The 22,813-nt window shown below is 39.4% G+C and overlaps 3 protein-coding genes across 5 annotated transcripts in view; 2 read left to right on the top strand and 1 right to left on the bottom strand.

The window, feature by feature from the left end:
- The window catches only part of APPL1 (adaptor protein, phosphotyrosine interacting with PH domain and leucine zipper 1), a 34,739-nt gene extending 27,547 nt beyond the window's left edge, over window positions 1–7,192 (bottom strand). The window contains exon 1 of the mRNA XM_076346311.1: window positions 7,076–7,192. Within this exon, the coding sequence (XP_076202426.1) occupies window positions 7,076–7,129 (54 nt within the window). The 5' untranslated portion in view covers window positions 7,130–7,192. The remainder of the gene's footprint in view (window positions 1–7,075) is intronic.
- A 449-nt stretch (window positions 7,193–7,641) lies between these two features.
- Window positions 7,642–16,902, top strand: HESX1 (HESX homeobox 1). Of its 3 annotated transcripts, XM_076346309.1 has the most exons (7): window positions 7,669–7,690; window positions 11,851–12,114; window positions 13,005–13,077; window positions 14,669–14,927; window positions 15,046–15,251; window positions 15,552–15,653; window positions 16,629–16,902. In XM_076346309.1, the coding sequence occupies exons 4-7, from the start codon at window positions 14,714–14,716 to the stop codon at window positions 16,725–16,727; spliced, it is 621 nt and encodes a 206-aa protein (XP_076202424.1). In that variant the 5' UTR covers window positions 7,669–7,690; window positions 11,851–12,114; window positions 13,005–13,077; window positions 14,669–14,713; the 3' UTR covers window positions 16,728–16,902. The 3 variants fall into 3 exon arrangements, with proteins under 3 accessions (XP_076202425.1, XP_076202424.1, XP_076202423.1); XM_076346310.1 differs by lacking the exon at window positions 11,851–12,114 and having other exon boundaries at window positions 7,642–7,690; XM_076346308.1 differs by lacking the exon at window positions 7,669–7,690 and having other exon boundaries at window positions 11,365–12,114.
- Window positions 7,651–22,813, top strand: part of IL17RD (interleukin 17 receptor D) — a 73,544-nt gene continuing 58,381 nt past the window's right edge. The window contains exon 1 of the mRNA XM_076346307.1: window positions 7,651–7,690. The gene's annotated coding sequence lies outside the window, so the exon portion shown is untranslated. The remainder of the gene's footprint in view (window positions 7,691–22,813) is intronic.

The following is a 22,813-nucleotide window of genomic DNA, read 5'->3' as shown; positions in this document are numbered from 1 at the left end:
TATAAACCCTCCAACACTGTTTACAGGAATGATACATGTTGCATGCCAGAGAATCTTAAAGATATCCACGCTCAGCCTCTCTCCAGGTTAATACAAGTACATTTTCAGAAAGGAAAGGACCAAGGGAGATGGATAAGCGTATAAAAGAGTTGGAACTGTGCGCAACTACTGGACTCACTATGGTACATCCCTAAGGAAAAGTGTAAAGGTGACTGGTATTGAATAGTATGCCAGGTATACACATTTCTTCTGCAGTGAGATCAAAACAAAGGCTGTGACATTCTGATACTACCCATCCTGCACGAAGACGGTTGCTGGCTGTGCTTGGACCTATAATTCACCTGTGCAGTAACAGTCAATTCTGTGATCAAAAGGCTGAGGAACTAAAAGCCAAACCAAAACAAAACAGTACAACCTACATCTTGTTGTTCTTAAGATACCTTTCTCCCCTGCACCACTCCACGGTGAAAGGGAGTGAAAAGATCTGTCCTTTTGTCCTTACCCCAGCTTGTCAGTCAGTCTGCTCCTGAGCAGGTGTCACCCACAAGCTTGATGACTATGCATCCTATTGTACTGCCCGCATCACTGATGAAGGTGCTTAACAGTATCCACCTCAAAATCAACCTCTTTATCACTGTCCACCTATTAGATTTCAAAACACTGATCACTACTCTTTGAGCCCAACTATCCAGCCAGTTTTTCCACCCAGGTCGCAGTCCATACCTCTCCATTTTGGCCAGAAGGATATTACCAGAGACCGTGTCAGAATCCTTGCTTAAGTCAAGGTAAATGACATCCACTGCTTTTCCCTGTGATGAAACGACTGACTCTGGATGAGAAGGCAATCAGGTTGCTCAGGCATAATTTGCCCTTAAGCTTAAATGAGATGCTGACTCAGTGTTCTTCCATCCTTTTTGCACTTGGAAGCAATGTTACTCCTCACCATGAGGATATCAAATAGCTTCCTTCCACCGAGACAAAAACCCAAAAGGGGGAAGAGCAGAGAATGTACCTATAACTCTGCACAGGCTACGGTTGCTTTTCCTGATCTAAAATATTGGTTGGGATGCTTGGATGTAGAAACAGGAGTATCGCTTGCAAGACCCACAAAATAAACCCTTTTAATAATGTTTTAGCAAGAGGACTGTGGTTTGGGTTTAAGTTTACACTAAAATTAACGTCCAGACAGAATATTGAAAGAATAAGTACATAACTGTTTTTTCCCCAAAAATTATGGTTGTTAAACATTTGAAATTGGAAATTCTCTTTCTTAGTCTTCCCTAGGCTAAATAACTGTAATTTCCTCAAAGAGGAAAGGAGGGAACTTATGATACCTGGGAAAAAAATGAAAGACTGACACAACAAGTCTGGACATCAGGAAAACCTCTCTGATGAGATTAGCGAAAAGCACTGGATCGCACTGCATATGAATTATGGGGGGTTTATTATTAGAAGTTCTTGCTATGTTGAAGACTTGTCTTGAAATGACTTAGACTTTAGTCCATCTCCCCTTGAAGCACGGAGGCCTTTTTCAGCTACTTTTCTGCTTTTAATGATAATCAAGGAGTACATATTAAACCTGTATAAAGTATATTATTTGACCATTCTTTTGACATGAAATTCTTTTATTTGACTTGAATTAGATGCCTTGTTGTCTCACAAATGTGATCATACCATATAATGCCTACAAGATACTTAAATAAAAACAAATATAATCAAACAGCATCATCAACACAATAAATCACTTTAATGGTGGTTCTAGTTTATAAAACAAGTGGAAAAGCGGGGTGGAGGAGGAAAGAGCTGGAGGAGAACTCAAATGTTTGCCAGGTGTGGCAACATGTTGTGTCATCCTAATAGCTGTGACTCTCCCATTAAAGGAAACATACATGAAAGAATGCAAAAGAAAAAATTACGTAGTACCATAACCACTGAATTATATACTCATGACCTTTAAACCTGAACATTACTAAACCTGAACATAAATAAACCTGAATTTGTAATTTTAAAAAAATATCATGTAAGGTTTCTGGATTATGCTTACTCTTTAAAAAAGAACACTGTAGAATAAAAGCATTTCTATGTTTTATAGTAAAAATATCAGTTATTGATGCCCAGACTTCAAACTGACATTGTATGATATTGATGGAAAGAAAATAATCTGAAACTGTAAACAAGTTATGGCAGACTATTGCTTAGCAAAAAATTAGTGGAATTGTTTACTCATGTTTCTAGTAAAACTTTGCATCATTTTGCATGTTCTTTAAGATGCTTTCATCCCATATATATGAGCAGATACATTAGAAACTACCAGTGATAAGCTGCACAAAGAAACCACCTAGTTAGAAGTCAGTGAATTGTTAAGCATTCTATGTCATCATATAGAATCATAGAATCATTTAGGTTGGAAAAGACCCTTAAGATCATTAAGTCCAACCATTAATGTAGCACTGCCAAGTCCACCACTAAACCATGTCCCTAAGCACCACATCTACACGTCTTTTAAATACCTCCAGGGATGGGGACTCAACCACTTCCCTGGGCAGCCTGCTCCAATGCTTGATAACCCTTTCGGTGAATATATTTTTCCTAATATCCAATCTAAACCTCCCCTGGCACAACGTGAGGCTGTTTCCTCTCGTCCTATCGCTTGTTACTTGGGAGAAGAGACCAACACCCACCTCGCTACAACCTCCTTTCCAGGCTAAACAACCCCAGTTCCCTCAGCTGCTCCTCATAAGACTTGTTCTCCAGACCCTTCACCAGCTTCATTGCCCTTCTCTGGACACGCTCCAGCACCTCAACATCCTTCTTGTCGTGAGGGGCCCAAAACTGAACACAGTATTCGAGGTGCGGCCTCACCAGTGCCAAGTACAGGGGCACCATCACTTCCCTACTCCTGCTGGCCACACTATTTCTGATTCAGGCCAGGATGCCATTGGCCTTCTTGGCCGCCTGGGCACACTGCCGGCTCATGTTCAGCCGGCTGTCAACTAGCACCCCCAGGTCCTTTTCCACCAGGCAGCTTTCCAGCCACTCTTCCCCAAGTCTGTAGCACTGCATGGGGTTGTTGTGACCCAAGTGCAGGACCCGGCACTTGGCCTTGTTGAACCTCATACAACTGGCCTGGGCCCATCAATCCAGCCTGTCCAGGTCCCTCTGCAGAGCCTTCCTACCCTCGAGCAGATCAACACTCCCACCCAACTTGGTGTCGTCTGCAAACTTACTGAGGGTGCACTCGATCCCCTCATCCAGGTTGTTGATAAAGATACTGAAAAGAACTGGCCCCAGTACTGAGTCCTGGGGAACACCACTTGTGACCGGTCGCCAACTGGAGTTAACTCCATTCACCACCACTCTTTGGGCCTGGCCATCCAGCCAGTTTTTCACCCAGCGAAGAGTACGCCCGTCCAAGCCATTGAGCAGTTTCTCCAGGAGAATGCTGCGGGAAATGGTGTCAAAGGCTTTACTAAAGTCTAGGTAGACAACATGCACAGCCTTTCCCTCATCCACTAAGCGGGTCACCTTGTCATAGAAGGAGATCAGGTTGGTCAAGCAGGACGTGCCTTTCATGAACCCATGCTGACTGGGCCTGATCACCTGGTTGTCCTGTACGTGCCATGTGATGGCACTCAAGGTGATCTGCTCCATAACCTTCCCGGGCACCGAGGTCAGACTGACAGGCCCGTAGTCCCCCGGATCGTCCTTCTGGCCCTTCCTGTAGATGGGCGTCACATTTGCTAACCTCCACTCAACTGGGACCTCCCCGGTTAGCCGGGACTGCTGATAAAGGATTGAAAGTGGCTTGGTGAGCACTTCTGCCAGCTCCCTCAGTACCCTTGGGTGGATCCCAACTGGCCCCATAGACTTGTGTGTGTCTAGGTGGTGTGGCAGGTCACTAACCATTTCCCCTTGGATTATGGGGGCTTCATTCTGCTCCCCGACCCTGTCTTCCAGCTCAGGGGGCTGGGTACCCGGAGAATAACTGGTCTTACTATTAAAGACTGAGGCAAAGGCGGCATTAAGTACCTCGGCCTTTTCCTCATCCTTTGTCACTGTGTTTCCCCCCCGCAACCAATAAAGGATGGAGATTCTCCTTAGCCCTCCTTTTGTTGCTAATGTATTTATAGCAACATTTTTTATTGTCTTTTACGGCAGTAGCCAGATTAAGTTCTAGTTGGGCTTTGGCCCTTCTAATTTTCTCCCCGCATAATCTCACGACATCCTTGTAGTCCTCCTGAGTTGCCTGCCCCTTCTTCCACAGGTCGTAAACGCTCCTTTTTTCCCCGAGTTCCAGCCGAAGCTCTCTGTTCAGCCAGGCCGGTCTGCTTGCCCGCCGGCTCGTCGTTCGGCACTTGGGGACAGCCTGCTCCTGCGCCCTTAAGATTTCCTTCTTGAAGAATGTCCAGCCTTCCTGGGCTCCTTTGCCCTTCAGGACTGCCTCCCAAGGGACTCTGCCAACCAGGCTCCTAAACAGGCCAAAGTCTGCCCTCCAGAAGTCCAAGGTAGCAGTTCTGCTGACCCCCCCTCCTTACTTCTCCAAGAATCAAAAACTCTATCATTTTGTGATCACTATGCCCAAGACGGCCTCCAACCATCACATCACCCACCAGTCCTTCTCTGTTCACAAACAACAGGTCCAGCGGGGCACCTTCCCTAGTTGACTCACTCACCAGCTGTGTCAGGAAGTTATCTTCCACACACTCCAGCAACCTCCTAGACTGCTTCCTCTCTGCTATATCGTATTTCCAGCAGACATCTGGTAAGTTCAAGTCCCCCATAAGAACAAGGGTTAGCGATTGTGAGACTTGTACAGTATGACTATGGTAAGACTATGTATGGTAGTGTAAGTGACATGAGATAGAGCCTGTACTATCAAGTCTATTGGCTTTTTTATTGTGCAATGCTTCAGGAATGCAAATAAGTCTGAGCAGAAACTCTCTAAATATATATATGAACACTCAGTATGTGTGTAATATATGTCCTAAGTTAACATTTAAATTGCTTTGCTTTGCACAGCAAAAGACAATGTAAACTTGGCATTTGGTTTAAGTCTAAAAACACAGTGGTTAGATTTTTGTCCTACAACAAGAGGAAATGAATGGGTTTTGCCATTTTAGAAAAGCCTTTCCTTCCCTCAGATGCAGAATAAGTTTGATATGATGTTTATATACCTAAAGTTAGTGTCTAAAGCATGTCTAAAGGTGCAAAACTCCAGTCCATAGTTCAGCACTAAACAATGACCTAGGCTGATGATCTTTTTCAATATTACAGCATGAACACGTCAATCAGAAAGTCATGGCAACTCCTAAAGAAAGCAAGGTTTCTTCTTTCTTCAAGCAACATTTGTTGCCATTTTCATTGCACTGATTTCAAAATAACAGAAATGAACTAATGTAATGGAATACTACAGAGTCCTAGTTATGTTCTTCTAAGAGGTGGTTAGCCAGAATTCACCTGAAATATTAGGTTGATACAAAATTTTGTACCTAAAAATAGAAGAAGATATTGGCAAATCTAACAGTTTAAGCACATCAAACTCACTGGGCTGAGTTAGGCTTTGCTAGTCTGTACCACAAATAACCTCAAATGAAAGACTCTAGAATTTATAATTATGTTCCAATATGTAACTTTTTTGCATGTGCTTCCCAAATGACATTCCAGTCTTAAGAGCTTGGGAAAAAAAACCCTACATCCCACTTTTTAGGGATCCTAAGTTTATCTCACATTTGACATTTCCTATAAATATGAATAGTTCTGACTTTCATATACTGAGAACAAACTTCCAAGAGATAATTTTGTTAAATTACTATTATTATAACACTTTCAAAAATTTTTCCTCTTCATGAGAGTACTCAGGTTTAGTCTCTGGGCCAAAGACCATAGTACAGGCTAGATCTCATCTAACATCTAGTATCTGAGCTATATGGGGCACTGTCCTTTGGCAAGCAATGATACACTTTATATGTGGCCTTCTTCTGTTGCTTTTTCTAAGTCATCCCTCCACTTGATGTAGATTTGTTAAAATGGGGTTAAAATTCCCTATTAAGCAAGTGAAAGTTTCTCTTCCTATGGTTGAGGAATCAAAACTACCAATGCATATGCTATTACAATATAGGAAGTCTTGCTCATCTACATAAACAATGCAGCAAAACAAAGATCTTAATTCAAAAGGCTGCAATAAAAGAAAATATATTGTAAACTTTTTTTTCGCGTCTAGGAAGAGCAGTACAAAGTACTTGCTGTTGTTGTTGCTGCCAGCAAGAGAAACCAGTGCAATTGAATAAAGCATTTTCTGCTTAATAGTAGTATGAAAGAAATGCCAATACAATATATGGCATCACTGACAAAGGTCAAGCAGCAGAAATGGAAGTGAAGATACCAGAGCAATTAAAGGCCTCTCCGCACCACGCGTTTCCCGCCTACTCACAGCATTAACAACCGCCAGGATAACCTCATCCGATAACTGCTTTTCATACGTACCTATTAAACCTTAATGCGTTTTTAGTAAAACACAAAGATAAGAAAAATGGCCTTGAGAAGTGAAGACGGGTTTTGTCAACACGAGGTCTCCAAAATAAGTCATGAATGTAAATGCGGGGGCGGGGAAGTAAGGGAGTCAATGCAAGCGACTACCCTGACGCCCGATGCTGAAGCACAGTACCTCCGGAAAATCGTTACGGAGCTCGCTGCTTTATAAACAGCTCATCAGCCCGCAGGACACCCAAGAGGACGCGGTGATGCAAGCGGGAAGAAGGCGCCGCGGAGACTGGGGCGACACCTCGCAGGGGGCACTGCCGAAGTTGACAGCCCGAGAGCCATGACTCCTGGCCCCGAGCCCCTGCCACGCCGCAGGGGCGAGGAGGATGGGAAGGCACCTGGCCATGCACGCAGCGCCCCTGCTCCGCTGCCGGGGAGGGTTTCCCCCTCCTTCCCGGCCGCCGCCGAGGCTCTCCAACGTCTCCCCGAGGGAATGGGGGGGGAGGGAGCGAGAGAGGATCAGCGCTAGGCCTGGCGCCCACGGGTCGGGCCCGATCTGGCCTCCGCCCACCGGGCTGCGTCTTGCCTCTCTTACCTGGGGGCTGTCTTCCAGCGTCTCCTCGATGGGGAGCTTGTCGATGCCGGGCATGGCGGCCGCCGGGGTTGACTCTGCGCCGCTGCAGCTCCCGCACCCCACAGCACGCCCAGCTGACTGGACCCCTCCCCCTCCCTCCAGTCACAACACAGGCGCCCCCGCCTCGCTTCCCGCCGGATGTCCCGCCTCCCCCCCCCCCCCGCCGCTCGCTTAGCCTTTCTATTGGTTCTTCCGCACAGCCTACCCCGCTTGTTATTGGTGAGCGGGTCCATCTGTTTGCCTACACGCGCGTGTGGGGCTGTTGGCGCTGCGGAGTGCGTCGCGCCTCTGCGTGGGCGCGCGGCTCTGCTCCGCTCCGCTGTTCCCGCCCCTCGCCTTGGCGGCTGCCTGGCGGGAGGGGCTCGCGCTGCGGCTCGGTGCCCTCCGTGCCCCTGCCGCACGCTGTCCCTCAGGGGAGGAAGAAAAGTGCGTCCCGCCGAGTCAGCGGCGCCCTCCTTCTCCCTGTCAGTAAAATGAGGAACAGAGAAGAGGGGCCTTTTGGCGGTCAGATCGGCTCCCGCTTCTCGGGAGGGCGCCCCGTCACCCGCTGCGTCGGGCCGCCCCCCGTTCGGGGAGGTGAGTGGGGAGCGGAGACAGGATGTTTCCACGCTGAGGTGTCTGTCCAGCGGTGCCGCGGGCAGATGATGGTTGTCAAGCGAAGTTACTGGGGAAAAAGCAAGCAAACTTTTTCTCTTTTCTTTTTGCGTTTGCAGTTACATGCTCGTGTTACAAATCAGTATGTCTTCCTAGCCCCGTTTGTATTTGTTCTGGCTGTTGCTGTCTTCTCAGAACAGATAGACAGTTATTTTGGGGGCAGAACCACAGTGGGACTAATGCTGTTGTGTCCCTGTCATGATGGAAGCATCTTTTGCGCTCTTTTGATGTTACCTGGAGCATCCCTTTTGAGAAGTCTCCTTTTATCCCTGTCATGTCTGTCTCCACCATCCAAGTATTTCTATCCCTAACTACCTAGTATTTTCTGTTACCACGTGATAGCTTTAGCTGAGGACCTGGTGTTCCTGCTTGTGTCTTAAAAAACTAGAAACGTTGCCGACCACAATTTTAACCCTTCAGAAGCAAGATTATAATCAGTCCTAAAGGACCCCCTACTTTCTTAGACTGGATAAGCTTGGCACTATGGGTTGGTGGCCAACTTTAAATGCTTAAAACTACCGCGAGGGATCGCTGGAATTGAACCAGATCATTGCGCACTGTTTAAAAAAGAGCATATTCTTGAATTGCCCTCTGTGATTAGTATGTTTTGGCCAAAATTATTGTACTTTAAATTATTCCTGCACGTTAAGCAATTCATATTTTAAGAGTAGGTCTTTTACGAGGCATTATGTACAAATTCCTAGTCAAGAATACTCTAAATTTCCATTCATTTAAAAATGGATTAAAATATATTGTGTGTCAAACGAGGCTGCATAAAATTCGCACTCTTAAAACTAACAAAAGCAAAACCAAATTGTACAGCATATTTGAATTTGCAAACTGGTTTAACTCTGAAATTATTTGATATTTCATTTCTGCATTTTAATAGATGATCGGTAACTTTTTAGATACATTTATTATTACAGCTAAAAAAAGAAGAGGCTGTTCCCTTGCTGGTTTTGCCTTTTTGGGGCCAGGTGAACTTAGTATAAAACCAGATTAGAAAGTACACAAAGTTATCCAGCAGAGCAAATGATTAACTATTGTGCAGTCTTGCTATGGAGACCTTTCTTTATGGTGTATCAGATCATATTTTACCTTTAAAAAGCAGATAAAGGAAAAGGCTGGTATTAAATTGCAAACAATTAAAGATTTTTGAGGTAGGATTTTTTTTGTTTGTTTTGGGTTTTTTTGTAGGGAGTGGTGAGGAAATTTCAAAATTGCAACTCGGTTCAGTCAGTTCATTTACCAGCTCAGCTGGTGACTCACCTGACTGAAGCAAGTCACACCACTTCTCTCTTTCCCTGTCATATGAGGGTAATAATATAGTGTTATTTTACAAGGGATTTTAAAGACTAAGTCTTGTATCTGTAATTATGTGACAGAACACTAGTGTTGGTTCATGACCTACATATATGTGCACAGCTTTTTGGTTTTGAGATCAGTTAACTTGTGACTAAGTTTTACAGCGGTCTTCTGTAAGAAATGCTCTCTGTTTTATACTATAAGATGCATTTCCCTAGCAGAATTCAGGAAGGTAGTAACTTTAAACGGAATTGGTTTTAGTTAGCTTTGTATATTTACAGCTGTAAGTGGCAGAGGGAAAAAAAAAAACATTTCTTGAGCTGCTATGAATACAGAACAGCTCTTTGAGAATTCAGTGTTTTGTAGAAGAAAAAAACAAAACACTAACAAACATCTTTTATATGTAGAAATGTGCTTTGGTATCTCAGCTGACATATAGCATAAAAATATGTCTTGTTTCTGTTGATCTTAGCGATTCAGTTTAATGATTCAGTTCGCTTTAGTAGCAAGAGGGGGGCCTTTCTAATAATTTTGTAGTATACCAGGGCTTCTTTGAATTAGTAGTCAGCTTTTTAAATAGATCCCTTATGTTGAAACATTCTGTAAGACATTACTAGTCTTTTTGAGTACAAATGTACCTTTTGTGTACACTTTCACAAATGTTACAAGGCATCCAAAAGTTTTATTTGAGATACAAATTTGACAGCAACAGATGACATTTAATAGTAATGAATTGAAGAATCCCTCTGAACCCTCTAATAAGTGTGGGTTTAGTGTTAAAATTTTTTCAGCATTGTAGGCTTTTTGTCAGTTCGTGATTTATCTCTTCGTTTGTTTGGGGTTTTGGATTTGTGGGTTTGGTGGTTTGTTTTGTTTCTTCTTTCTGCAAAATACTTACTAAAAGGCTTTCAAAATGTGGGGAACTAGTACTTGGCACTATGTAAACAGGGGTAAGAGCAGCCAACAGGTCTTTAGAGGATTCCAGATGTGTCCCCTAATGGAGAGAACATTTTGCCTCTGCTGGAGGGTGAAAGTAGCTGTCTGGATAAGGTAGGCTTTATTTGCATGTTACGCACTGTTTAACACACTGTTTCTCAGATTCTTCCTAGTGCCACCCTTGGATTTACCTTGAATTTATCTGTGTTCACTTAATCTCCCTGGGTCAAAATAGCTTTTACTTCAGCCAAGAAATAGCTAACTACTTTTAGTCATGTTTTGTGAAAATTGGTGTTAACAGTTTTGAGGTATTCTTGCCTAAAAAAAACCTTTGGAGTTTGAAGTTGGCTTTGAATATAATCTTTGTTATTCATGTTCAAAACATATTTGAAAGGGAGCTACATGCAGCAGAATATCTGAGGTGCTGAAGTACTGACGCAGTTGGGTAAAGCAGCTTGTGGTAAAGGTGAGACGAAAGGCAATTTTTCTGAGTGTGATAAGTAATCAAGAAAGATTATATATACCATTTAGACCTTTTTAAAAAGCTGAAAGTATTGCAGAGGCTATTGTGAAAGGTGACCTGGCAGTGGAGTAGCAATGGGTGACAATGGCAAAAGGTAGCAGCAGTAAGCATTGGGGTTTCAGACCAAAGCCACCAAGAACTGTTGGTGTGATCGCTTCAGCTGGTATAAAGAGAGTCCTTAGAGGCTTCTCATCTCTAAAGAACAAGAGCTTCATCTACTAAACAGATGAACTCTACTCTCCCTGGGCAAAAAACACTGGTGCAAAATCTGAAAGGGAGGTTAGTTTGCTGCCTCATCAAGTATGTGATGCTGTAAGAGGATTAGATTTGCATATCCAAGGAACATTGATTTTTCCTACTATTGATTACTTAGGATTTTCAACTTAATGTTTGTTGTGTTGTTCTATTTGCCCCTACAACGGTATTTAGCTAAAACTCTATAGGTAATCTCATATGGGTTGCAAGGGAGGAATTGATCATTTCTAATGGGCCAAAATAATGAAATACAATTTTTGAGTGAAGGCTCAAGGTCTATTTACACCTTCAGTGGGAATTCCTAGAAATTTAATCTGGTTCTTTACTATCAGGTATTCTTGGATCTAAAACTGTAAGTTTTCTACCCTGTGGAAAATATATTTTCATCCTCATTTCTTACGGAAAGGTTTGTTGGCTGTTTATCTTGATAACAAATAGCTTTCTTCTACAACTAAGCAAGCTTCTGTTCAAAGAAATCTAGCAACATTTGAATGCTAGACCTTCAGCCAGATTTTCCAGTGGATTTATCTTTCTATATATGTTGTTCTAGAATCATGGAATCCTGGAATGGTTTGGGTTGGAAGGGACCTTAAAGAACATCTAGTTCCAACCCCGCTTTGGGACATCTCTCACTGGATGAGGTTGCTCAAATCATGTCCAACCTGACCTTGAACACATCCAGGGATATAATGGAATTTTGGTATACTGCAGACTTCTTATCCTTAGAATAAATTCTCTTTTCTTGTGAAATTTTTATAAACAGTTATGTGGAGCTGCATTAACGTTATAAAGGTCTCTTTAGCATAATAAAGGTTTCTTAGATATATGGTGTTTCAATTTCACTGAATTACTCAGAAATTAGAGAGCATAGTGTGAGCATCTACCTTGTGAACTTCTGAATTGGTACTTCCTGGTCCTATAAGCAGTTGCAGGAATGAACTCTGTTTAAAAACAAGAGTGTTGATATGTTTCCGTGACCGCACTGCATTCTCCCAGTCTGATTCAATTCAACATCGAGCAAATGAATGTAATACGATTATTTTAATAATAGTTTCTTACTCAGATAACCTTGCTGAACAAACTTAACAGCTGGGCAAGCCTCAACACCAGATGGCAGTATTTGATGAGCTTCTGACCTGTGCCTAGTGAATGAGTTAACTGGTTTTGGCCTATTTCATGAAAATTCTTTTTGAGACCTACCAAGATCTTTTCTCCCTGAAAAGTCATTAAAAAACCCTGAAAGAATGAGTGTTTCCAACTGGAAGTTAAAAGCAGACTACCCTGAAAAAGTTTTTTTCCATCTTCCACAATCTCAGAGAGACCAAATGTAAGTTATAATTACTTGGTTAACTTAATGGTTAGCTTTGGGAAGATACGTGCCTCTCATAAATGTCTCCGTTACCACCACATATGCCTGTCTTTATTGGTAGTTCGTGATAGCTTCCTGAAGAGAACACCTATGAAGGTATTTACCACGTCGGGACTTGAAGTATGTGGTAATCTGAGTCTCAACTGTGTGGCTCAAGTTCATTTCATTCATATTCATCCAGGAGAAATAAGTATTTTTCTGGAATGTGTTTTGTATCGGTGCTTGTGTTGGTATTTTTAAGTTCTTTAAAAAAAAAAAAATAGCGGGCTGTATTTGGAAACTAGCTATTTATATTATAATCATTAAGAGGTTTTTCATATTATTAAAGTCCACGTTAGTTTCTGGATTCAAGAGGCTGTCTTTCTATCAGTGATCATGCTTTTCACCTCTTTGGGATACAGAAATTGGTAAGCAGCTCCAAGTTTAGTACAGTAGGAGATATATTGTTTTCTTTTTGACTTAATGTGTTTTGTGGGAATTTTTTTTTTTTTTAAACTGGTGTTCTATGTAGAGACTGTAGAGGCAGAAAACTGATCTACCAATCACTGCTATGTAAGAGGCTTTGCATTATCTCTTTAGTAACCTGAATGCAGTCTGAATACTCAAAATAACTGCCTGCAGTCAAGAAAAGGAGTCCTGTTGCTTTGTTAAGGTCACAGGTTGCCTTGTTGGGAACAGCTGTACTGAAACATAAAGGGCTGTAAGGCCCTTGCTTAACGCTGCTTCCCGCTGACCTCTAGTTCACCAGATATTTCAGCAAGCAGTGGTTTCATACATAGGTCCTTACAGCTTTTTGTATGTCTAAATTTTGTGGTTGCTGAGGCTGTTAAATGATGGTTGGAGCTTAGCTTGCAGGTGGTCATTGCAGTTACATTGACGCCACTTCAAGATCCATTGATACATGCTGATAAGATGTCCTTGGTAAGACCACTTCTTGAATTGTCACTCTTTTTGATAGTTTGGTTTGACAACAATCTAATTGCACAACACAAAGTCAGTCCAGTAAGTTAACATTCTTCAGCTGAATGTCTTTCTGATATAAAGCCACATATGGATTGCATTTCTCTCTGTAGAATCTCCCTCAGCACAATATTGCCAATTCTAGATTGTGCCATTTCCTTAGCAGTTTTCCTGCTTCTGTCTATTTCTAAAGATTAGTCTTGGGTTGTTTACAAATGTACAGAAAATCAAAGTGGAGGTACTGTTTATTTACTTAACATTAGTTGTTAGCCATGTGAATGTGACTGATTACACAGAATAAACTACTCTGAGAAAACGGTAAAACAAGAAAAAATAGAGGGCCAGATTTTTCCTTTAGAAGAGCACAGTCCTATGTGCTCCAAATTAAAAGCTTTATTTAAGAGGGGTAACTTTTGCATCCTGAAATTAAAACACTGTTTTCATTTTTGCATGTTCTAAAATAAAGCTTTGTCCAAAATAAGAAAAGGAGGAATCTCTGTAGAGAGGTTATCCTGAACCAAAAGCTGGTTTTGAACATGTGACATGCAAACTGCTGTGTGGCTGACAGATGACCTTGAATATAAAAATGTTATAGTCGGTACTTCCTTTATAATGAATGAAATCAGAAATCTGTTTTCAAACTTTGAACTTCATTACAAAATCTTTACCTCCTTACTCCCCATTACTCATGGGTTTTGGTCATTTTAAGTGTTCGCCCTGTAGGATTTAAATAAATTTCTGTTGGTTATAAACCTACAAGAAGGGAGGAATGTGTAGCAATACAAGGATGTTTTTAAACCAGTAAATTTGAGTGTACTGCTTCTATTACTTTAAGTTTTGATTTTTTGTTGTAAAGAATGATCGGGAAATTTCACATATGGTATGTTTCAAAAAAGCTGCAACAAAGTTATTTTAATAAGAAAAATGAATGCATGAATTATTTAAAATAGTTGGTGCAACTGTTCCTGTTAACTAATCCAGGCACTTGGAAGGCAATTACACTGAGCTTTGACAACATTGCCAACCCACTGCACAGTGCCTTATGCCAAAAGCTATTGTTGTTTTATTGACCACGTTCACCATTACATATGCATATGAAAAAACAGAGGCATTTTCATCGGGATTACCCTAATAGCATTAAGAGATTATTTTTTAAATTTCCTTGGAAGGAAATTCACTTAAATGAGATTACTTATTACTTGACTGGTTTCCTATCATGCTGCTATGTTTAGGCAAGTGGAGTCCATTAGAGTATAAAGTTTTTTAAAAAACTGATTTTATACATTAATGATTTCAAATAAAAGAGAAGTACTGTATTTGTGCACAGCTGCTTTTGAGAAAGTTAAGTCGATGTTCTGGTTAGGAGAGATAACACTTTTTGTCCCTCTTGGTGGCCCCCCTAGTGTCACCATTAGTTGCTAATTACTTGCAAACAAATAAACAATTAACTCCTCGTGCCTCTTGGTGGGAGAGTTTTCATTGACATGCTAAAACTTTCTAATAAAAGATTTTAATTAATGACGTTGCAAATCCAACCCCCTTGTCAACATAGCTATAAGGAGGACTTGTGGAGAAATGCAAGTACAGTATACATGCTATGCTGGCTGAAGGTGAAAGCATGGCAAATACATCGCTATGTGCTGCTAATACATCAGTGTCTCAGAATCTTCGGAAAGTGTCTGGTTTTGTAGAAAATAAAACCACACAGTGCTCGTTTTCCATTGAAAGTATTTTGGGACTGGAGCAGAAAAAAGATGGCATTCCAGCTGTGAAACCCCACAGACCATGGATGGATGCATGCACCAACTTGGGTAAGTCAGCAGTCTGTTTTGTAACCTCTCAAGCTCTTAGTCCTTTAAAAACGTATATATTTTCATGTTTCTACTGAAAACCAGTAAATTGAAGCTCTTGTTTGCTTACTTTTTCTAGTTTTAGGTGATGACAGTAATCCCCATCTGCAAATCCCTGTTGTTTGCTATGAAAATCCATTATTTCATGCTAACAGTAATCCAGTGCAAGAGGAGAAAGTTTTGAAATGTGAAAAATATTTTTCAGTCGCTGAAAGGCTATCTTTCAAACGAGAATTGAGCTGGTACAGGGGTAGAAGACCAAGAACTGCATTCACTAGAAACCAGGTAGGGATCTTCTCAGTCTTTAATAAATGAATAACAATGTAGTTTAGTTAAATGTTGATAGAAGCCTATAACAGCTGACTAATTCAGTATGATGTACCTCTGCAGATAGAAATGTAGTCAGGAACTAGTGTAAATTAACAGTAATGTTGCTAATTTCAGCAGACCTGTGTTTATGCATGGAATCAGAATTGTGCAAACACTGCTGGAAGGCTCCTGTTGAACTAACTAAACTGTTGTATTTATTTTCTTTATTACTCCTATAAAGCTGGTGATTCAACAAGTGTGTTTTAATCTCCTCAGATTGAAGTCTTGGAAAATGTTTTTAAAATGAACTCCTACCCTGGCATTGATGTTAGAGAAGAGCTAGCTCGCAAATTAGACTTGGATGAAGACAGGATCCAGGTAACTTAAAAATTTATTCGAACATTTCTGTAATTCCATCTATATGTACTCTCTGGTTATATAAATGAGTAGTTTGACAGCAGTAGCAATAATTTTAATAATCTCAATTTAAAACAGTGTACATTTATACATGTGGTATGCCTTCAATGATTTGTGAAATGGAAGCCATTGAATTCCTTCTGAAATCTTAAACCTTCTTCCATAGCGTTGATGAGGTATTCATTACTATAGTATTTCCATTATATCTGCTCTGTTAATCTCTAATTATCATGTGCAGAACTTGATTGTTTGCTTCCACATTTTAAAATCATGTTTATATTATGCTTGTCACTATATTTGAAAAACAAATTTGAAACAAATATTGAAATAATTTGTACGAATGTTAAGTAATTTGTGAGACTGTCAGTAGAGCATACATGTGTTAAACCAATGTTTGAGCCTATGTCTTCATCTGGCCAAAAGCAAAAGCTACTCAGGGATTTTAATTATTGATTTCCAGGTAGTCCAATGTGATAAGAAGCATACCATAAACATTAGAATTTGGGCCTCACCTTGACTTTTATTAAGCTTTTGATGCAAGTCTTTTATTGGGGTTGATGGGAAGCTTGATGCTGAGATTAATTAGGCAGCTGAAGAAATAACACCTTAAGACTTGTGTGTGAATTCCAGATGCTCAGGATTTTCCAGAGTCTGGTTCAGTGTCACTGAAGTTAATATTAGTTTTTATATTAATTACAGTGAAGCTGGTCCTCACTTTTCAGTTAAGCTGGGGGTATTATTTTCTTCGTCTGTGGTGTTAAAATTATTGCAGGTAGCTACCTGCCATCATCTGCATGTTTTAAATTTGTATTGAACTTCCAAACTACTGTCATTACACAAAATACTGTAAAGTTGTGTGAATATTTTTAAGTTTCAAAGCTTATTCTTCTTACAGTGCTGTATTTCTGAAAAGCGTGCCTTTTCTTTCAATTTTAGATCTGGTTCCAGAACCGTCGTGCAAAGCTGAAAAGATCACACCGAGAATCTCAGTTTCTAATGGTGAAAAATACTTTCACCTCCAGCCTGCTAGAGTAAAAAGAAGGATGGTTTGCTCTTACAGTACTACAATAGAACATGAAGAATTACTGGAATTTTCATAACTTGTATTGAGTAATGATGATGTATTAATTACGATTTTATCCCCAGATTTGAAAGACTATAATAATTTTCATTCAAATAAACTGTAAATACTTGAAGTATTATTATAATCTACTTTTTGTGGAAAAAGTGAACTTTTCATATATATTTTAATAAGTATTTTCAGAAAAGTTTAGATATTTTTGCAGTTAAAAAAAATCCAAACCCTAGGTTGCAGAAGATATTCAGCTAGTGTGAATTACTGCAGCTTAACTGAAGACGATTTAACAAAGCTTCATGGTTTTAAAAAAAAAAAGTGTTTAAAGTCTGAAATATGCAAAATGGATCTTGCTACCTGAAACAGATTGTGCGTTACATTGGAGTTTAAATAGCTTATTTAGAAAGAGTGTGATACCTTTTTCTAAAAATTATCTCAAATGGAAGGGCTAGTGTTCAACTGACTGTTCAGTTTGAACAATTGTTTGGTTAAAAGAAGCTGAAAATTATAATCTTTTTTTATATCACATTTTAATTAATTTAGGATATTTGCCTATTTAATGCTTCACCTTGGATATCTCCTCTCTTGTCAGTGTAAGTGTTCCAGTTATGGAAGTTGCCCTCATTATCTTTTAATGACAGAATGCAGCATTTCACAGGATCAAATCACATGGGACCAGACCAGATATCCAGCTCATTGCCATTAATTTTAAGGTGTTGAATTCATTTTTATCTAACAGTACATGAAAGTTAATTATCCTCATATTTGATATTCAGCCTGAAGTCAATATGGATAAGGAGAGCCTTATACAAAGAAAACAACTCTTCATGACAATGATGTAGGAAAACATTGTAAGTATGGGTTTACACTGTTCCTTGTTCAGCAGAGCTTTAAGCACTTGCTTGAAGTTCTGGTGTCCCTCAATGAGACTTCAGCCTGTGTTATTTACTAGAGATGTTCTACACGGGCCCAGCTGTACATACAAAAAATCAATTTGTGTTAGGCTGATGGTTCAGCAGAAGCACTGACTTTAAATGGTATTTAATCTGTAAATCTGAAAGAACCAGTAAATCCCAAAAAATTTAGACATAAAGCTTTGTTAATTGGGTTTTCCCACTTGGCTGACTTGAAAAATAAGATTTACTTTGAACCACAACTATATTTACAGTAGTCAAAAAACTGAACCGAATCATTTTATCTGATTTAAAAAAAAAAAAAGAACATAGGGAAAAACTCTGAAAACTAGGGAGAAGTGATGTGAGTGCTTATGACATTCAAATGTTTTTTTATCTAATTCAGAGTATAGATCTCAGACTAACTATCCCACACTGAAGGAATGCCTAGCCACTAAGCTATTATGTGTTATGATGTTGGTTTCCAGATTTCTTGTGGAAACAGTTTTGCTTTATACAGAGTACTTTGATATTCACTGGAGGAAGAATTAGAGCCAAAGTCTTCAATATGCACACCTTAGCCACCAGGCTCATTCACAGTCTGACACTCAGCTTCTATGAAGTCAGTTAGGACACTGAGGACACAGAAGTCAGCGTATCATTGCTAATACAGGTTAAAAGTAAATAGCAAAAAAAGCAGGGGGGGGCAATCCATAGATTCTTGTAGTGTTTTAGTAGTGCAAATACAGTTAGATTGTTCTTCATTTGCACTTATTATCAATAATAATAAAATGACAACAGATTTTTTTTTTTCTGGCACATTACTTTCAATGTACTATAGTCTCTAGAAGAGGTAGGTGTTAAAATTTTGAAGACCTGTCTCTACTGCTCTCAGACAGTTTTTGATTCTTATTTCTCTTCTAACATGCTCTGCTTTTCCTTCAGTTTGTGTTCTTTCTCAGGACATTTCTATACATTTCAGTTGTTACAAGGATGATTTAATGTAGCTTTGCTGAATGTTCACATGGTACTGTGAAATGCAGGCAGTTTAGGATTTTATGAGATAACATTGTACCTGTTATGTCATGAACAAACTAAGTATTGCTCTTCCTTTCTCAATGCTTCTATCCATGGTATCTGCTGTCCTATAGAATGAAAGGTAAGTTTGAGAAAAGGGGTGATAGAAAAAACTTAATTTTATGTAGTATCATATTATGAAAAGCTAAAGGGAAGGATGATCTGACTTCAGTCCTTAGTTAATATTTTGGATGATAGGTTGAAATATAAGAGTTTAAATAAAAAACATTTCTATATTTTCTGAAAAATATTACTGAAAAGCTGCATTACTTTGGAACCAGACTACAGGTATTTGCCATTTTGTGTCTCTAACTTCATGGGCTCATTGCTTTCATTTTTATAGAATCTCTAAAATCTTGAATTGTTTGACTTTGCTCCTGGAAATCCTATTTTAGTGTGAAAATAACAAACTTTTATCCACTATTGAAATGTTAATTATTCATGCTTTGTTGGATTTAAGAAATAACATTACTAACTGAACTTCTGTTGTATCCAGCATTCAAAAATACTTAAGAGAACATGCACAAATAAAGCAATTTTAATGGAGCCAAATCCATTAGGAATAGTTCTTGGAGAAATTGGAATCTCAATTCAGATACCTACCTGATCTGGTAAAGGTAAAGACAATATTGGGAATGCATGAGTTCTATTTTGTTTTTCTTCTCACCTCAAAACATATACTGCCCATAGCTTAACCTTATTGCAGGTAATTTGAAACTATTGTCTACTTTACTGCTGGAAACAAGGTTTCCAGCAGCAACAGATTAGACTAATCTATACAGATTGATGCCTAAGAACCGTACTCTATTATCTGGCAAATACCTAAATACAGCTAATGTTTCTTATAATGGAACTTGTCTCAAGTGACGGAAGTCTGACAAAGCAATTTAGGAGAAGGAGTAGAATAATAGCAGAATAATAATAGCACCAGCCCTGGTATCCAGCTCTCAATTAGCAAATCTTACCAGAAGGATGATTGGTGTAAGGTACTAAGAGTGTCACACATAGTGCTGAGGGGCAAAAAGTTTAAGAGCATAATTGCATTATTTGCTTCATCTTGGCTTAGCTTGTTCTTACCAAAGTAAATGCATCAACAAGTTAAAGGAGAACCTCTAACTTTTTACGTTTATACCTACTTTGACCAGTGTGGGTTTAAATTGTGGCCATCACTTTCTCAAATACAGCCGAATTTTTTTCCGTCTTAAAAAATACTAGTCTGGACTTCACAGGTTTTTCTAATCTTGTACTTCCTGATAATATGCAGCTTTCTGGGCTACCTTGGTAATACATGTAACACGCTATGTTATTCGTCTAGGCACAGCCTAGGCACAGTCCAAATAATGACAGTGGATGAGACTGTCAGAAGAGGCCAGCGTGTGTTCTGAAATCTGATCCCACTCCAGTTTTGCATACTTTGCCTTGCAGTGTTTGTTTGTCTATCTACCCTTCAGAACTATGATCAGAAAAGTCTCAGTCTTCTTGGTTCCTATTCTGACTTAAGCTTTGTGAAGCCACGACCTCCTTTACTTCCAGCCGTGTTGCCTTGCATTGGCTGCAGTGATCATTTGACCCAGTGATAAGCTGATAAATTTACTAGGATGGTGAAAAACTGTTCTAGCTAAAAACCTGACTAGTCCTAAAACTTCTCACTCTTAATATTGGCAAGCTGTTATGTCAGCATCCATCAACAGCTACAATTTAGGCTAGGATCAGGTTGATAATGGGCTTCTGTTGTTAACTGTAATGGCACTTAAACATTCTAGGAGTGCTTTCATGAAATAAGTCCAGTGCCTGTGACCTTAACTGGGATGCTGGGCTGCATAATTATTTGTTTTAAATTGACGTTCTTTTCTTAATTACTGCCTCTATCTTAAAATCTTTTTCTAACCACAAACTTCAGCAATACCCAGTGCTGTCCAAAAAGATGAACTATGGCCTAAAAGCAGATTCAAAGTTATTTATACCAAAGGACCAATGCTTCCAAAGTTCCATTGTGATGTTATTACTTGCAGCATACATAAAAGCATAGTTTGAAATTTACTCTTTAAATTACCGATGTTAGCATTGAAAGCCCAGATTTAGAACACCATTCATTAAATTGTCATTTAAAACTTTGGATTTGCAATTATTTAGTTTATCAAGTCTGTGCTTACAAACAGCAAGCTATCACACCAGCAAACTGTATGTTAACATTTTCCTGGTGCGCGTCGGTACATCTGCATTTATCTAGTTGTTCAAAGTTTTGTATTGAAAATACTTCTAAAGCAACGAAACCCAGGACTTTTTATAGTTGTATGTAAGAAGATTAACACTGTGTTCCTAACATTATTAAAAGGAAATGTGGCTTCAAAAATCATCCAGCACATACGTGGCTGGATTTAACAAGAGACTTGCACAAAAGTAGTGTAAAATCATTTGCAAACACCTTCAGTTTACCTAACATGAAATTAAGCTAATTTTAAACAGTTGAGATTAACTCTCAGGGTTAACTAGTAATTACAAAATCAAAGCTTTTTAGAAATTGGTTGTAAAATAACTTTTGTTTTGATTCCTTAGATTGATTTAGTTTCCCTATCAGTTGTTAGGTTGATGCTCTTTTCTCTCTTCATTTTAAAGGACTTTATATCTCCCATCCAATGATGTAATATTAAGTATTTTATTTTCAAAAATACTTTTGAACAATGGTGATTGACCTAAATTATTATTTCATGTCGTGCTATATGTGTCATAGATTCATCTTGACTCAAAATCATATTGTTACTTTTATTAGAGCTATTTAGAATATCTGATATTTATTTGATAATGGAACGGTAAAAAGACAAAGTAGTAATGATCATTATTTGAGGGGGAGCTGGGGCTCTTCAGCATCTTGGGGGGGGAGAGAGAGGATCTCATCTGATTGCATTACAAAGGAAGTTCATGCGGTCATAATGGGCAAACAGAGTTGTTAGTAAGTGAGAGGAATCTAGGGCTGTTGAAGAGCCATCAGTTCTAGATTCCTTTGTGGGGGAATAGTCCCTTCACTTGCATGACATGAGGAGGAAAGGCTTAGGCGGAAAATGTGGAAGACCAGTCTTTCTATTTTGGGCACCCAAAGCTGATATTGGCATGGGCCAGCAGTATTTTCTTAGACCAAATCAGGGCAATCTCAGAACGTATGAAGTGCTGTGTTAGCATGGCACAGCATTAGCATTGCAGTTCTGCTTTTTTAGATTGACTAGCAAAATAGAAAACTAATCATGTATTTGTTGAGTTTAGAAGAAGCAGTAAACTGAGTTTCTTCTAATACCTGTTTTTGCAGGGTGCTGTTTATCAGCAATGAGGTAAGAACATGATCAGAAATGCTTAGGGATATACAGGGTTTGGTGTAGTTGTGGTATAATTGCCAATGATTTTCATACCACAATGTATGTTTTATATTGATCATATGAATGTGGTATGGTGCTGGTATTAGAGTGATAGAACAAGGGGTGCATTGCCTGTGACTTAATAAAAAAAAATGCAAAGAACAACAAAAGCAGTGAGATAATAGATTTTTCAAGTGTGTTTTGATCCATGTTGTGAATTGGTGTAAAGTCTAGTGCCTTTAGCAAACAGAGTATCTGTTTGTTGATTCAAACAGGGCACAAGTAATGCTTTTGATACCAATTTTCAAGCATGGTCATCTGGCTTGGGATGTTGTAAGGATCTGTATGTGTGGCCTGTAAATATGATGCCATACTTGGACTGGGAGAAAATACATATTCCTTCTTTTTGGATTTACAGTCCAATGTTTTGTTTTTCCTAGCTCCTAGACCAGGTTTTCCTCTGCCACTGTGATGGCTGGAGAACCCAATGAGTATAGTCTATCACTCTTTTCCTTAATCTTGTGCAATTTGGAGGAAAAAGGACGAAAGTTACCTGGTGGTATAAGATAGTCCCCTTCACTAAGTTATCTATGTTATTAGTCTTGTTATTAATCACTATAAAATTTTGGGAATTTGCCATTTTTAAATTGCATATGTAAGCATGTGTTTCAAACTCATTATCTCATTGTGATCTTTAAAAAAAAAAATCATCTGTAACCTTGCACCAAT

Source organism: Aptenodytes patagonicus, chromosome 8 (genome assembly GCF_965638725.1).
Source record: "Aptenodytes patagonicus chromosome 8, bAptPat1.pri.cur, whole genome shotgun sequence".
NCBI lineage: Eukaryota > Metazoa > Chordata > Aves > Sphenisciformes > Spheniscidae > Aptenodytes > Aptenodytes patagonicus.
This window is presented reverse-complemented; position numbering and strand designations above follow the sequence as displayed.

Excerpts from the sequence above, each read along its gene's own strand:
- HESX1 (XM_076346310.1), top strand. The coding sequence starts at position 14,714 with ATGCTGGCTGAAGGTGAAAGCATGGCAAATACATCGCTATGTGCTGCT. Across the intron at positions 14,928-15,045 it reads GGATGCATGCACCAACTTGG|TTTTAGGTGATGACAGTAAT; the intron begins GTAAGTCAGCAG and ends TACTTTTTCTAG. Across the intron at positions 15,654-16,628 it reads TGGATGAAGACAGGATCCAG|ATCTGGTTCCAGAACCGTCG; the intron begins GTAACTTAAAAA and ends TTTCAATTTTAG.